Genomic DNA, 15,600 nt, shown 5'->3' with positions numbered 1-15,600 from the left:
GTACAATCTAATGACCACTGTACAGGTGTGGTGTACAATCTAATGACCACAGTACAGGTGTGGTGTACAATCTAATGACCACTGTACAGGTGTGGTGTACAATCTAATTACCTCTGTACAGGTGTGGTGTACAATCTAATGACCACTGTACAGGTGTGGTGTACAATCTAATGACCACAGTACAGGTGTGGTGTACAATCTACAGTGAAGATGATTAAATGATGAAGATAAAGTTACACTGCTATAGATACATTCATCAACACCAGTATTAAGATAAAGTTACACTGCTATAGATACATTCATCAACACCAGTATTAAGAATACAGGCAGCCATTGCAATTGGCTGATCAATAGCTGGAACCATTTTATTGGCCAATACATGTTCACACTATACATGTGCTGATTACTTATTAGATATGTAGCCATATACCATGGCCAGGTCCATGTAAATGTCTTGACCAGTACTGACCGAGACAAATTGGGTGAAGATTAATTGACGGTCATGTAGTGGAGACAAATTGGGTGAAGATTAATTGATGGTCATGTAGTGGGCTATTCAACACTTGACCATTATTGGAATTCCTTAAATCCTGGGATCTATCTCTGTATCTGATAATAAACTATAAATTACAAATCCTGGGATCTATCTCTGTATCTGATAATAAACTACAAATTACAAATCCTGGGATCTATCTCTGTATCTGATAATAAACTACAAATTACAAATCCTGCGATCTATCTCTGTATCTGATAATAAACTACAAATTACAAATCCTGGGATCTATCTCTGTATCTGATAATAAACTACAAATTACAAATCCTGGGATCTATCTCTGTATCTGATAATAAACTACAAATTACAAATCCTGCGATCTATCTCTGTATCTGATAATAAACTACAAATTACAAATCCTGGGATCTATCTCTGTATCTGATAATAAACTACAAATTACAAATCCTGGGATCTATCTCTGTATCTGATAATAAACTACAAATTACAAATCCTGGGATCTATCTCTGTATCTGATAATAAACTACAAATTACAAATCCTGGGATCTATCTCTGTATCTGATAATAAACTACAAATTACAAATCCTGGGATCTATCTCTGTATCTGATAATAAACTACAAATTACAAATCCTGCGATCTATCTCTGTATCTGATAATAAACTACAAATTACAAATCCTGCGATCTATCTCTGTATCTGATAATAAACTACAAATTACAAATCCTGGGATCTATCTCTGTATCTGATAATAAACTATAAATTAAAGATCATTCAAATGACGCATCCACCAATGAACACAACCTGTATACCAAAACAAGCTAATGGTGACCTTATAAAGGTCATGACTTTAGTTAATTCATGACAGAAGAAAAATATTTGACCCTTGTGACCTTGAATAATAGTCAAAGTCATCTTTTTACCAACTTCGGAAGTCCCAATCTAAAGATCAAGGTATACATCTCACACCCTGCGACCTTGATGATACATATCAAATTCATTGTATTTATCACAATCTCTCTGGAAAACTGTAAATATCATTAACATTAACATAGAAGTTTCTTGAGAAGTCATCTTAAATTTTATTATGATTTGCATCAGCTATATATCTACAACTTTCATGATTTTTTTTTTCAACAAAAAAACACACCCCTCCCCCTTAAATCCGCCAGTGGATGGTGTTGTACAGGTAAGGTATATGTCCGTAAACTGTTTGTACTTATAGCCCTGTAATATTACTCCTCATGGTGTTGTATACCTACAGGTAAGGAACATGTGAGGTCAATGTGATGACAAGGTGACAATAGAACTCTGAATGCCAGTCTATAATTCTGATTGACAATTTGTACTGTTTATGACTGTAGGTTTTAATTGGCTGTGTAAGTTGTATACAACATTAATGTATATACCTACAAATCCACACAGAATACATGTCCTTGTAGCAATCCTGTCCTAGACACAAAGGAATCAATCAACGAACATTATACTGATACACAGTGCATCGCTGACAGTATCAATGTACTGGCAATCATGATTTATTGGTATTATATAAGTCAACATACTTCATACAAGATCAACGAGATATCAGGTCAAGATAGTCTTCCTATACACCCTAGGCCTGGTCACCAAAGTCACAATAGTTTAATTTCTATACACCCTGGTCACCAATGTCACGATAGTCTAATTCCTATTATACACCCTGGTCACCAAAGTCACGTAAGTCTACCTATACAGCCTGGTCACCAAAGTCACGTAAGTCTTCCTATACACCCTGGTCACCAAAGTCACGATAGTCTAATTCCTATACAGCCTGGTCACCAAAGTCACGATAGTCTAATTCCTATACAGCCTGGTCACCAATGTCACGATAGTCTAATTCCTATACAGCCTGGTCACCAAAGTGACGATAGTCTAATTCCTATACAGCCTGGTCACCAAAGTCACGATAGTCTAATTCCTATACAGCCTGGTCACCAAAGTCACGATAGTCTAATTCCTATACAGCCTGGTCACCAATGTCACGATAGTCTAATTCCTATACAGCCTGGTCACCAAAGTCACGATAGTCTAATTCCTATACAGCCTGGTCACCAAAGTCACGATAGTCTAATTCCTATACACCCTGGTCACCAAAGTCACGATAGTCTAATTCCTATACAGCCTGGTCACCAAAGTCACGATAGTCTAATTCCTATACAGCCTGGTCACCAATGTCACGATAGTCTAATTCCTATACAGCCTGGTCACCAAAGTCACGATAGTCTAATTCCTATACAGCCTGGTCACCAAAGTCACGATAGTCTAATTCCTATACACCCTGGTCACCAAAGTCACGATAATCTAATTCCTATACACCCTGGTCACCAAAGTCACGATAGTCTAATTCCTATACAGCCTGGTCACCAATGTCACGATAGTCTAATTCCTATACACCCTGGTCACCAAAGTCATGATAGTCTAATTCCTATACACCCTGGTCACCAAAGTCATGATAGTCTAATTCCTATACACCCTGGTCACCAAAGTCATGATAGTCTAATTCCTATACACCCTGGTCACCAAAGTCACGATAGTCTAATTCCTATACAGCCTGGTCACCAATGTCACGATAGTCTAATTCCTATACACCCTGGGTCACCAAAGTCACGATAGTCTAATTCCTATACAGCCTGGTCACCAATGTCACGATAGTCTAATTCCTATACACCCTGGTCACCAAAGTCATGATAGTCTAATTCCTATACACCCTGGTCACCAATGTCACGATAGTCTAATTCTTATACACCCTGGTCACCAATGTCACGATAGTCTTATTCCTATACAGCCTAGTCACCAATGTCACGATAGTCTAAGCTAATTCCTATACAGCCTGGTCACCAATGTCACGATAGTCTAAGCTAATTCCTATACACCCTGGTCACCAATGTCACGATAGTCTAATTCCTATACACTCTGGTCACCAAAGTCACGATAGTCTAAATCCTATAGGCTCTGGTCACCAAAGTCATGATAGTCTAAATCCTATACACTTTGGTCACTTAAGTCTTGATAGCCTAAATCCTATACACTCTGGTCACTTAAGTCTTGATAGTCTAAATCCTATACACTCTGGTCACCAAAATCACGATAGCCTTCCTTTACACCCTGTTCACCAAAGTCGCAATAGTTTTTCTATTCAAGTCTCCCCTCCAAATCAGAATGTATCTGAATGGATACTTTTTATTCCTGCATAAAATGTACCCCTTCCCCCCCTTCCAAGAATGTTTTATTTTAATTTTGTCAATCATTTTGCTCTTGGGTGGGGATTGGGTGGGTGAAGTCAGAAGCATTATGAATGACACCCACTGAGTTGTCTATTCATATCTTTACTGTTTCAGACTGATAAGGTTATAATTAAAGATTTTTGGTGAGGGGGTACTTTTATGAAAATGGTGCACAGTTTGGTAAGGGTGTAACAATTATCCGGGCATTTTCTATGTATGGTTTGGTAGGGGGTTTAAAAAAATGTCCGGATATTTTCTATGTTTGGTTTGGTAGAGGGTATAAAAAATGTCCGGATATTTTCTATGTATGGTTTGGTAGGGGGTGTAAAAAATATCAGGATATTTTCTATGTATGGTTTGGTAGAGGGTATAAAAAATGTCTGGATATTTTCTATGTATGGTTTTGGTAGTGGGTATATAAAAACGTCTGGATATTTTCTATGTATGGTTTGGTATGGAGTATAAAAAAACGTCTGGATATTTTCTATGTATGGTTTGGTATGGAGTATAAAAAAATGTCTGGATATTTTCTATGTATGGTTTGGTAGCTAGGGTATATAAAAACATCTGGATATTTTCTATGTATGGTTTGGTAGGGGTATAAAAAATGTCTGGATATTTTCTATGTATGGTTTGGTAGGGGGTATAAAAAATGTCCGGATGTTTTCTATGTATGGTTTGGTAGGGGGTATAAAAAATATCCGGATATTTTCTATGTATGGTTTGGTAGGGGTATAAAACATATCCGGATATTTTCTATGTATGGTTTGGTAGGGGTATAAAAATAAGTCCAGATATTTTCTATGCAGGAGGTACGTATTATGCATATGTGTGACACTAATTTAAACTGATGATGGATGCCACACCACACCATAAGCTCACTAGCTATATACATGTATAGATATAGCCCTTCTGCCAGGTGAGCTAACAAGAAGAATTTAATACAGAATATGGCTGAAGTAATATACGTCATGTTCCTCCTCCGACACCACTCTTAAAATCTGCTATTGGTCACACTGCATGTAAACCAATACATGTAATCAACCTGAAGACTTATATGCTATCAATAAATTATTACATACAATGTACATGACCCACAAGTGTCACTATAATCCAACTCTTAGAGCTGATCGTAAATAGACAATCTAATTTGTGTACAATTGATGAGCAGGTACATTTCTTTCACAATGTCTACCTGGTGTATATACCTGTCTATATAATGACTGGAGATTTTACCTGTTCTGTATACGTATTTCCCAATGTCTACCTGGTGTATATACCTGTCTATATAATGACTGGAGATTTTACCTGTTCTATATTTCCCAATGTCTACCTGGTGTACGATGTATATATACCTGTCTATATAATGACTGGAGATTTTACCTGTTCTATATTTCCCATTGTCTACCTGGTGTATATATACCTGTCTATATAATGACTTGAGATTTTACCTGTTCTATATTTCCCATTGTCTACCTGGTGTATATATACCTGTCTATATAATGACTGGAGATTTTACCTGTTCTATAGTATATATTGGTCTCCCCAGCTACAATGCTACTAATTTAGTGGTTGCTGTAATTTATATAATTATGTAATATGAAAAACATGACTTTGTTAACAGCAATTGATATGACAGCTATGGCCATTATATACACAGGTAAACAGTTTCAACCCTTTACAGGTCCTGGAAATGAAATATTTAGCTCTGGGATTCTCAACTTCTTTATCAATTACATGGTGTTTGTTTGATTCATAATAGGACATTTTTTTTTATCTTTTCCAGTTATTCTACATAAAACTAAGCCTCCCACCATTACACAGCTTCTACTATAAAACTCCAGCCCAAAGACTAATCTCCTTAATTTAGAACAACTTTGAGCTCTCTACATTGACAGACACTTTACTTTTCATGCTTAACTTTGGATTTAATATGTTCTGTAGACTTATCCAGAAGTAAATGAAATTTCAAACCACAGAAATAATTTGTCTAAACAGCAGCATTAAAGGTCCAACAGCCCGAAGGTCTCATTTCACTGCTATCCTGGTGTACACCACTATAGCCATTTATTAGATACTTACCCATTTTCTAAAACTGTCAGACAGACAACTTCTTTCACACCGATGTTATCTGCTTTTTCTGATGAAAATCGCTCAATATTCCAAGAAGCCAATCGTACAGCATGTCGTTTTTTTCTCTTGAATAAAAATGGTGTAACATTTGGCCTTTTAGAATTTTTCACAATTGGCTTAATTATATCCAGAATGTTTTCTACAGAAGCTGTCAGTAACCGTGGTTGACTGTTGTCTAACCCTACGCCTCTTGTTTCTGGGGGGGAAACTCTATTTGCTAAGTCCCCATTTAGTTCTGATCTATGGTCAGAACGTTCCTCTGAAGAAGACAAGTTATCTTCCACAGTCACCAAATACTTAATTGTACTTAATACTGATGGACCGATGCCCTTGACTTTGACTAGATCCTCTACTGTTGAAAAGGGACCTTTTTTGTCACGGTACGCCACAATATTTTCAGCGAGCGACTGACCAACCCCTTTTATTTTCATCAATTGGAAAACATTTGAGGTATTGATGTTAATTAGCGTTGGAACTGTAGCAGACTTTTTAGGCTGTTCTTTGTTTAAATGTGCCACAGACAGATCCTGCTTACTACTGCTCAGAGAACTCCCTCGCGATGAACTTGTACCACTCGTATTGGATGATTTTTTTGATACACATATTTCATTCCTGATAACATTTAATTTTGTAGCACCTACTCCAGAAACCAGAGCTAAATCTTCCACTTTTTTAAATCCTCCAATTTGTCTGCGATACTCAATAATACTCTGTGATGTGGCCCTATTAATCCCTGGCAATGTCATCAGCTCTTCCTCTGTAGCAAAATTAATATTGATTAGAGTTTGAAGTGGATCGTCTTCTACAAGACTCAAGTTGAAGGTTGCACTTAGATTGCGCCTGTGACCTTTGCCCTTTGGGGTCTTGGTATGGTTTTCACCACAGTCACTGCCTGTGTGGCGAGGGATGCAGCAACTGTTGACGGCACCCATCTTACTTTATATACGGACTTAATCAAACCACTAGTTTAACATAGTAACAGGTCCATATTACTTGTTCACATACACCCTCCACTTTTCAACATTTTTGCCTGTTCTCCATATTGTAATATTTATTTGTTGATCAGCGACTTCCACCTGAACCTGTCCAGCTTTCCCTGTGTTTAATCTGTGTGTACAGGGGCTTAAACAGGTGGATTATACCCCTGTACAAATCAATGTTCCCAGTGTCAGCGATTCATCAGTCAGTCCTCCTGAGGCCAGCTTACCTTGACATACCTGTGTAAAGATACAAAACACAGACGATTAGGAGTGAATAAGGTTCTGCTGTCTGATGACAGAAGGTGGTATAATCTAATCAATAATCGCACACCTGCTTTGGTACGGAGCTTGTTGTATTTGTGTATAAAATAACTTACCAATACACATCAGCTGGATAAATATGTATATATATATATATATGCATACGCATGGCACAGAGGCCATATATGTGTTAGACACAAGTTTACGCAGACACTTCTAAACAAATTTTACCTATATTTGATCAGTAGTTTTTTTTGTACCTGTGATCCACACACAATTATCCTACCTCCTGGTCATACAGGTACCCCTATAGGTGGTCCATAATATCTCACACTAATTGTAACCAAGACACTATAGTAGGTAAGCTATAGGTACCTGTATTCGGCCTTGAATCCCTACAGACATATACTTAGGGACAACAATCCTGTATTCGGCCTTGAATCCCTACAGACATATACTTAGGGACAACAATCTTCCACAATCAGATAGACATGACTTCCGCTACAGAACACCACCAAACCTTCAATAGAGTTGGCTACGTCTATCCTGTACATCGTATATCGTGAGTCAATAACAGAAGGATGTGGTTATACGGAGAACAAGCACTTCAGCTTGTTTATATACAACATGTGTATCAAACTACTGAAGGGGCAAATGTTCTATATAAATACACACACAATTTCTGAATTGTAACATTTACTAAACATATACTCTGGGGTATTTCTGATAAACACTTCACAGCCTCAAGTGGGATGTAGGTGATTGTATTTCTGATGAATGCTTTAACAGTCTCTGATTGTATTTCTGATGAATGCTTTAAAATTTAACAGTCTCTGAAATATTTCTAACATATTTCAACAGATCTAAAATTTCATGGTATTTTCTAAACCTCAATGTTATTTTTTTTCAAATGTACATGATAGTATGTTATATACATTTTAACAGTCTAGACCTCAATGGTATTTTAAATAACAGATCTAGACCTAAATGATATTATATTATACATATATTACCACAGATCTAGACCTAAATGATATTATATTATACATGTACATATATTACCACAGATCTAGACCTAAATGATATTATATTATACATACATTACAACAAATCTAGACCTAAATGATATTATATTATACATATATTACAAGATCTAGACCTAAATAATATTATATTATACATATATATTACAACAGATCTAGACCTAAATGATATTATATCATACATATATTACAACAAATCTAACTTAAATGATATTATATATATATATATATTTTTTATTATATTATACATATATTACAACAGATCTAGACCTAAATGATATAATATTATACATGCATTGTAACAGATCTAGACCTCATCGGTATATGTACAGCTATAAGATCATCAGAGTATATCTATATTAAGTGGCTGATTCCATCACAGGTGTCCACGTCTGTATGCACCATTACTTTTACACACTCATCCTTTCCTATTTACTACATATGGTACATGTACTTGATGTACCTAATGTGTCTATTATAGCTTGTGTTTCAGGTATCCAAGACAACAGTCCTAGTCACAAAGTGTTGGCAGCAAATAATTATCATAATGTAAAGTTGACCCTGAGAACAAATGATTTATCATTTATCTGAAATCCATCTATAGCTATGTCATGTTCCAAACTATAATCATGTAAATGTGGACAGTCACAGGTAGAGTTGTCGCAGTCATGCTGAGGTGTGAAACTCCAATATAAACATGTGTTACACATTTGTACTGCTCCTGATGTGATACATGATAACCTAGTATAAATTGTATATATAATCTACAGACAATATGTCTGCTACTATTTGTACAACACTGTCTCTTCTTTCTACAACTAATCACAAACATTATCTATAGTTCCTAACATCTCGATAAAAACAATAATAGAAGTCCAGACCACAACTAACTATATCAATATGTGACTCTACCAAAAATGGTATGTTATGGTGTTATATGTGTGACATCGAATGTGAGATATGTCCCTGGGATAAGTGACACCAGATGAACAAAGGGCCACAACTCTAGTAATAGTCATGAGATGTTGAATTTGAAGTAAATCCCTAGCAAGGACATATCCCACTATACATATATAGTAAAAGTAGGTTAAGCAGCACCACTGATGGACTAGACTGGCTATTAGCCCTAAAGATTTTGTAAAGAATTGCAGAATTCTAATACTAGATATCTCTCCCAGTTTGAAATATATATACAATCAGACATATTCTAGAAACCAAAATTATAAAGCATAATTTTATTAATACCAAGGTAATTTTTAAGATTCTATAGACCATACTAAATGTATAGACTGTTGTCTGTGATCATTGATCATGATCCTATACAATTTATTGTCTTCTCGGCAAGATGAATATATAGCTATATATAGATTAACCCCAAGAATGTAACACTGACTGAAAATGAGTATAATGTCACAATCCTGGGGTTAACAGATATTCATGGGACCCTTTAATCGTAGCTCTAAAGTCTTTCTATATGTATGTTGTGTCATGATCACACCAATCAGGAATTACATGTACATATAAACTAACAAAGAATCCGAGACACTCCAGAATGTGACGTTACAAAAAAAACAGAAAACCACCTGTTTCAGACCGAGAGTTAGGTTTGATGGTGCGTGGGACTGTGGGCTGGTATAATACAGAGCAGTATACATTGTATATATACTTGAGGTTTGGACCCCTCATGATCATCATATACTTATTTTTATAAACCAAGCACCACTTTACAAAGTCCATGATAACAGGACTACTCCAGGACTTATTATGTATTATTGTAAACACAAACTTGACACAACATCAAGGACCAGATCTCGGTGCAGATCTTAACGATAACCAGACTTAGCTAATAGTATAAAGGATGCCTCTCTGTCGATCAGGAATGCAACTCTCTATGACTGGCAAGAGGGATCTTTTTAAGTAGGTTCATGTAGTTTAAAACTAAATCAAAATATAAACCTATTTTCTAAAATAAACTTACCCAGGTATATATATTTGTCCATCATTGACAAAAACTGTTTTTACAAATATCACAATGAAGAGATTATTTCAGATTAAGAACACCTTTATAATCATTTGATGTAGGTATGTTATAATTGTGTTATGACATAAGAACTTATTTACACTTGCAGTGTATATCTATACTGTACCTTGTAAATCCTATTATTACCTGGTGTATACAATTCTCCACTGAAGTGTAATATAAGATATGTATGTAATACTTCAGATATCTACCAGTTCAGGTACCTAGTATATTGATTATGTAATATTTTATCTTTAAATCTACAAATTCAGGCTATATCATCTGTTAAATCGGACTATATCACCTGTTAAAGATAACTATACTGGAAATGGTTACTTTTACAAGCTAGATTTTACGCATTCCTCTTAATCTTTGAACTCAAACTATCGTAGGTGGATTATTATACAATCTACATAATTATAAGGTAAAAAAAAACTTTCCTAAAGAGAACTTTCTACTACAGGTGAAATTGGGTGGACTTTTATTTTACGACTGTTTGTTACACCCCCACACTAACATCTGCAGTATAGTGTTATAATTGATGACTAATAGTGTGTAGTCACCATCAGGTAACCCCGCCCACTAGTACAACTCACCAACAGTACACTTACGTCCACTGTTACACATAATGGGCTTCTGGCTCAACACAGCTTCACATATTCTCATGTTCCAATCTATCAGTATAACTTTTGCCTTGGTACAAACATTTTTTTAGAAAGACTTCCATCTGCATGTAATATAGGTATTATTGGCAAAAATGGAAGCTTACATCAAGTCTTCATGACAAAATCTGTACCATTTGACATTTAGTTTCATTTCTATATCAAAGATATTTCATTAAATCTAAATGATTTAACAGGTACTACCGGGCAACAGGCTATGCCTATACAAGCCCTCTACACCGACAATACTTAAAGTAAGGCCATATGATACACTATTTTGTCCTATAATCTTTAATTCTATAGAAAGGAATCAAGTTTGATCATTCTCTTGTGTGTAATGCTTATATATTTTCTTTTTTGTTTACGTAACGGGACAAGTAATGAATTCTGACTGATATTTCCTATTATAATAATATAAGTCAGTAGTACTTACGTCGAAACACCTTCGTGACATCGTCTTTTGATCATTTCAGAATATACTTTTATCATTATATATGGCATATATATACATACCGTATCATGTACGATACCTATAGAGAACCAGGAAATATTTCTCTGTATAAAAACAATACTTGTTTCACCAATGTCCATATCTTATTCCTATCTTGTATGGATTACAGAGTAATCACCAGGTATGTTGTGTTATACAGTGTTTCAATGCCTGATAGAAATAATATGCAGCAGTTCAAATTCTGAAGAGAAGACATTCACCTTGTGTGTTAACCTACAGGATCATCCCCATGGGCATCCCTCAACCTAGGTCCCTAAATATACATTGTAAGTCCTACATACAAAATCATCCTCATCCCTCAACCTGGGTCACTGAATATACATTGTAAGTCCTACATACAAAATCATCACCATCCCTCAACCTGGGTCACTGAATATACATTGTAAGTCCTACATACAAAATCATCCCCATCCCTCAACCTGGGTCACTGAATATACATTGTAAGTCCTACATACAAAATCATCCCCATCCCTCAACCTGGGTCACTGAATATACATTGTACGTCCTACATACAAAATCATCACCATCCCTCAACCTGGGTCACTGAATATACATTGTAAGTCCTACCTACAACATTATCCCCATCCCTCAACCTGGGTCCTTAAATATACATTGTAAGTCTTACATACAAAATCATCACCATCCCTCAACCTGGATCACTGAATATACATTGTAAGTCCTACATACAAAATCATCCCTAAATATAAGTCATAAATGAGTCACAGGATCATCCCAATCGTTCAACCAGGGTCCCTAAATAAGGTTCATGAACAGCTTTGATGGATAGTCTATAGATGACAATCATGTGATTGAAATCCTAATCATGCTTGGATTAATTAGCCTTAACCTTGTTATAGGGAGCTGGATGGTTTAAAATTACTTTCTTTTAATTGTATTTGAAAATGAATCATGCTGTCATCTTACCATAAATATGCCATATACAGTGTAATAGTATTTTAATCAGCTGTGTCAGCATGGTTAAACCTGACACCCAATGTTAGGGGTAACATGACCTCTGTTGCCACGGTGATAAATGGTTGGGAGCTGTTCACTCTCCCTACTGCCACAGTCCAGGGGAGTTCACAGCTGGAGATTGTATGACCCCAAACATTGATGTTATGTATGAACTATGCTGTTTGGTACATTATTCTGCAAGGTTCCATGGCAACCTGTTTCACTTTCCAAATTATTACCTTCAGTTGGTATTTCTCATGCTGTTTAAGCAATAATTATAATTGGAACATATTGTTTTGTATATCACTGTGATCAACATCAATCCAGACTGAAGTACATTGTCCTGTCTGTCCTGTACACATAAATGCCATTCATAGAAAAAATAAATATCTATAAATATACATTTTTTGGCAACCTTGTATACATATGTAAGAGTGAGAACGATGGGTACAAGAAGGAATTGCTATCAGTGTAGTTTGAGTGGTGGCTTCACCTTCCCTGTCAGTACTAACACAGCTGGACAGTAGCTACACATACAGCACTTCTCCCCAAGTGTATTATGGCATTTACACCAACAGTTAAGCATAAATAAACATTTACTACTGGTGTCTACTCCATTCAAGATCAAAGTGGGCCGACACTGGAAAATCTGTGTATTAATAATGGATCCATGTTGACTTTATAATGGCCTGTTTATATTCTACACATCAAATAGAATTAATCTTATGGGAGATGCAGACCACATTGCACTAAGTTTCCGCTGAAATAGTAAACTAGAAATATTCAAGATCACCTACAATGTAATACATTGTAATACCTTAATGTTATGATTTTCTTATTTATTTCTTGAATAATTGAGGATTGATTTTACAAATAAAACTAATCATATGTTTCTTCTTACTTTTAATAAATATTTTGAAAAAATAATACGATGAAGTTTTATTGAATAAATATGACCGAGTTGACATACAAAATTAGTAAAATGAACACCATCCCTTCAAACAAACATTTCACATAATGGTCATCTATATGAAAATATTGGTTTTTTTTTTACATCATTAATTTTTCATTTACCAAATACTGAGTCTGTACTTGGTACATAATGTCTTTATTTCAAAATGTTGTAGTACAAAAATTATACAACATGGTTAATTTACAAAGAATTTCAAAATAAAGGGAAATCCAAAGTATTAAATTATTCTGAGATCATGCAGCTTAAATTAATTACCATAATATAACAGTGGTGAAACCCAATTGGAACAAACCAATGCTGAAGATGACTGTTAGTAAATCACAAGAAATGTTTCATAGCATAATAAAGCAAATTTAATATTATAATTACAATGTTAAAGTTAATTTGTATTGTGTTCCTAGTTTTGTGCTGTACATGTCACTGGTGTATTGTAATGTGGAAACTACCTTGTCTATTTATAGTCAAGTCGTGTGTCTTTTATGTGTAGTCCAGTGGTCATCTTTTGCAAGTCTGTATAAGGTGTTGTCTCTTATATGTTAATTAGGGTGCACGTGTGAAAGTGTGAGAAAGCATGCAAGGGTGAGTGAAAGTTGAATAAAACCTATAACAATACCACGCGCATTGCAGTAAGCCATGACCCGTCTTTAGGATACATCGTCTGGGGTCCTTAGCTTTCTGACAACTAATTTACCAGACTGATGTCTTGGAAGGTAATTATGTGGATACTTACAGAATAATGTTATATTTATACCATATCTGTTGACTATAAGTGAATCATATCCCATTATAAAAGTATAGGTCGCATCAGGTAGTCATTTAAAATCATTGTTTGGCTACCTTTGTTTTCAGGGGTTTTATATATACTTGTTTGGTAACGTATCTGGAAATAAATAAAAGAACCAGCAGGAAGAATCACTCTTAAGTTGTTTTTCTCTCCATGTGACACATGAATCAGTTTATAATTTACACGAACAGTGCACTGTACACTGCATGTCTCTGGTTTCTTAAAAACAAAACATGTCGCATTTTGTCTTATATCGTTTATATAGGTGTCCCATACTAGATATTGTGTCAGTAAAAAAAGTTGTTTCCGGCGACATATAAATATTGAATTAATCAATATTAACAAAACAATGTTCAATATTATGGGCCATCAACAGTTCTAATAATACATGTATCTCGTCTTTTTATTAGAACTTGGGTGTCATAACTAATACCGTTATCAACTCGGGTTATAGCATAATAAAATAAGCTATCGACTGACTACTGATCTGGGCACTTTTCATCCCATATCCACTTTCCGCAGACAATTTTTCATGTGATCAGTCTATTGAACACACGCAGATGCATATACGAAGCCAGAATATTAACACAACTTAATTTACAAACGATTTGTCGCACACTAATTGTAAACCAGTGCCGTCAACAATATATCACCGAGAATCACTAGCCAGATTTTCAACCAGTTTCGCACAGGATGGTAATTAATGGCGTAATTCCCTTCTATTTACGTTGAATGGTCAATTAATAACCACCAATACACACAATATAATCCGTAGCGCACATCAACACTTACCATGTCAAGTCCATCTTTCTTTCTCTTTCGTGGGAGTGAAAGGTCGAGGTTCAACACGCTTGCGCAATGGTGATCAATCTTGATCACATGAATGTTTACATAGCCATAATAATTTAGGTAGCAGCATAGCAAAAGAGTTCTGGTAGACCAAATGACATTTTTATTTCACTGTACTGATAGGCGTTTTACCAAGATATTCTGTACAAAATTAATTCAATAAATCATAAAGTTTGAGATTCAAAAAAAAAATAATAATAATATGTAGATTAGTAGTCTACATAATAGAAAAATATACATCACAGGACTACATGTACCGGACTTGTGCACATACTTATTAAATACTTAATTCTAGGCTAGAAAGAAAAGGTGCAGATTTCACTTCATAAGGCATCACGCAAATGTGCTATTCAGTCGTGCAATAAGAAATATATTGAAATCCTATAATGCATCACTTGGGTACAGATGTATTAATAGTTAATTGTACTAGTCTGAGCGTTGTATGTAACTTCACATGTTCCAGAAAAAATACCCCCAATCTTAAAAATACCAGGTAAGATGTAACTTTTTATGCCCTCTTATGTCTAGATTGAATTATATTGCCCCAATTTATCAAAATGTTCTTAATGTGAATTTAAAGATTAAAAAAAAAATGGTTGTATATGCCCTGATCAAACTTAAGATGTTTTGTGTAAACACTGTATACCCATTGACTAAGA

The 15,600-nt window shown here is 35.2% G+C and overlaps 1 protein-coding gene across 1 annotated transcript in view; it reads right to left on the bottom strand.

Annotated features, from left to right (window-relative positions):
- The window catches only part of LOC117337685 (endonuclease/exonuclease/phosphatase family domain-containing protein 1-like), a 48,130-nt gene extending 33,198 nt beyond the window's left edge, over nucleotides 1–14,932 (bottom strand). Inside the window, exons 1-2 of the mRNA XM_033898785.1 lie at nucleotides 14,885–14,932; nucleotides 5,854–7,121 (exon numbers count right to left, since the gene is read on the bottom strand). Of these exons, the coding sequence (XP_033754676.1) occupies nucleotides 5,854–6,836 (983 nt within the window). The 5' untranslated portion in view covers nucleotides 6,837–7,121; nucleotides 14,885–14,932. The remainder of the gene's footprint in view (nucleotides 1–5,853; nucleotides 7,122–14,884) is intronic.
- Between the last annotated feature and the right edge of the window lie 668 nt (nucleotides 14,933–15,600).

This window comes from Pecten maximus, chromosome 11 (genome assembly GCF_902652985.1).
Source record: "Pecten maximus chromosome 11, xPecMax1.1, whole genome shotgun sequence".
Lineage (NCBI taxonomy): Eukaryota > Metazoa > Mollusca > Bivalvia > Pectinida > Pectinidae > Pecten > Pecten maximus.
This window is presented reverse-complemented; position numbering and strand designations above follow the sequence as displayed.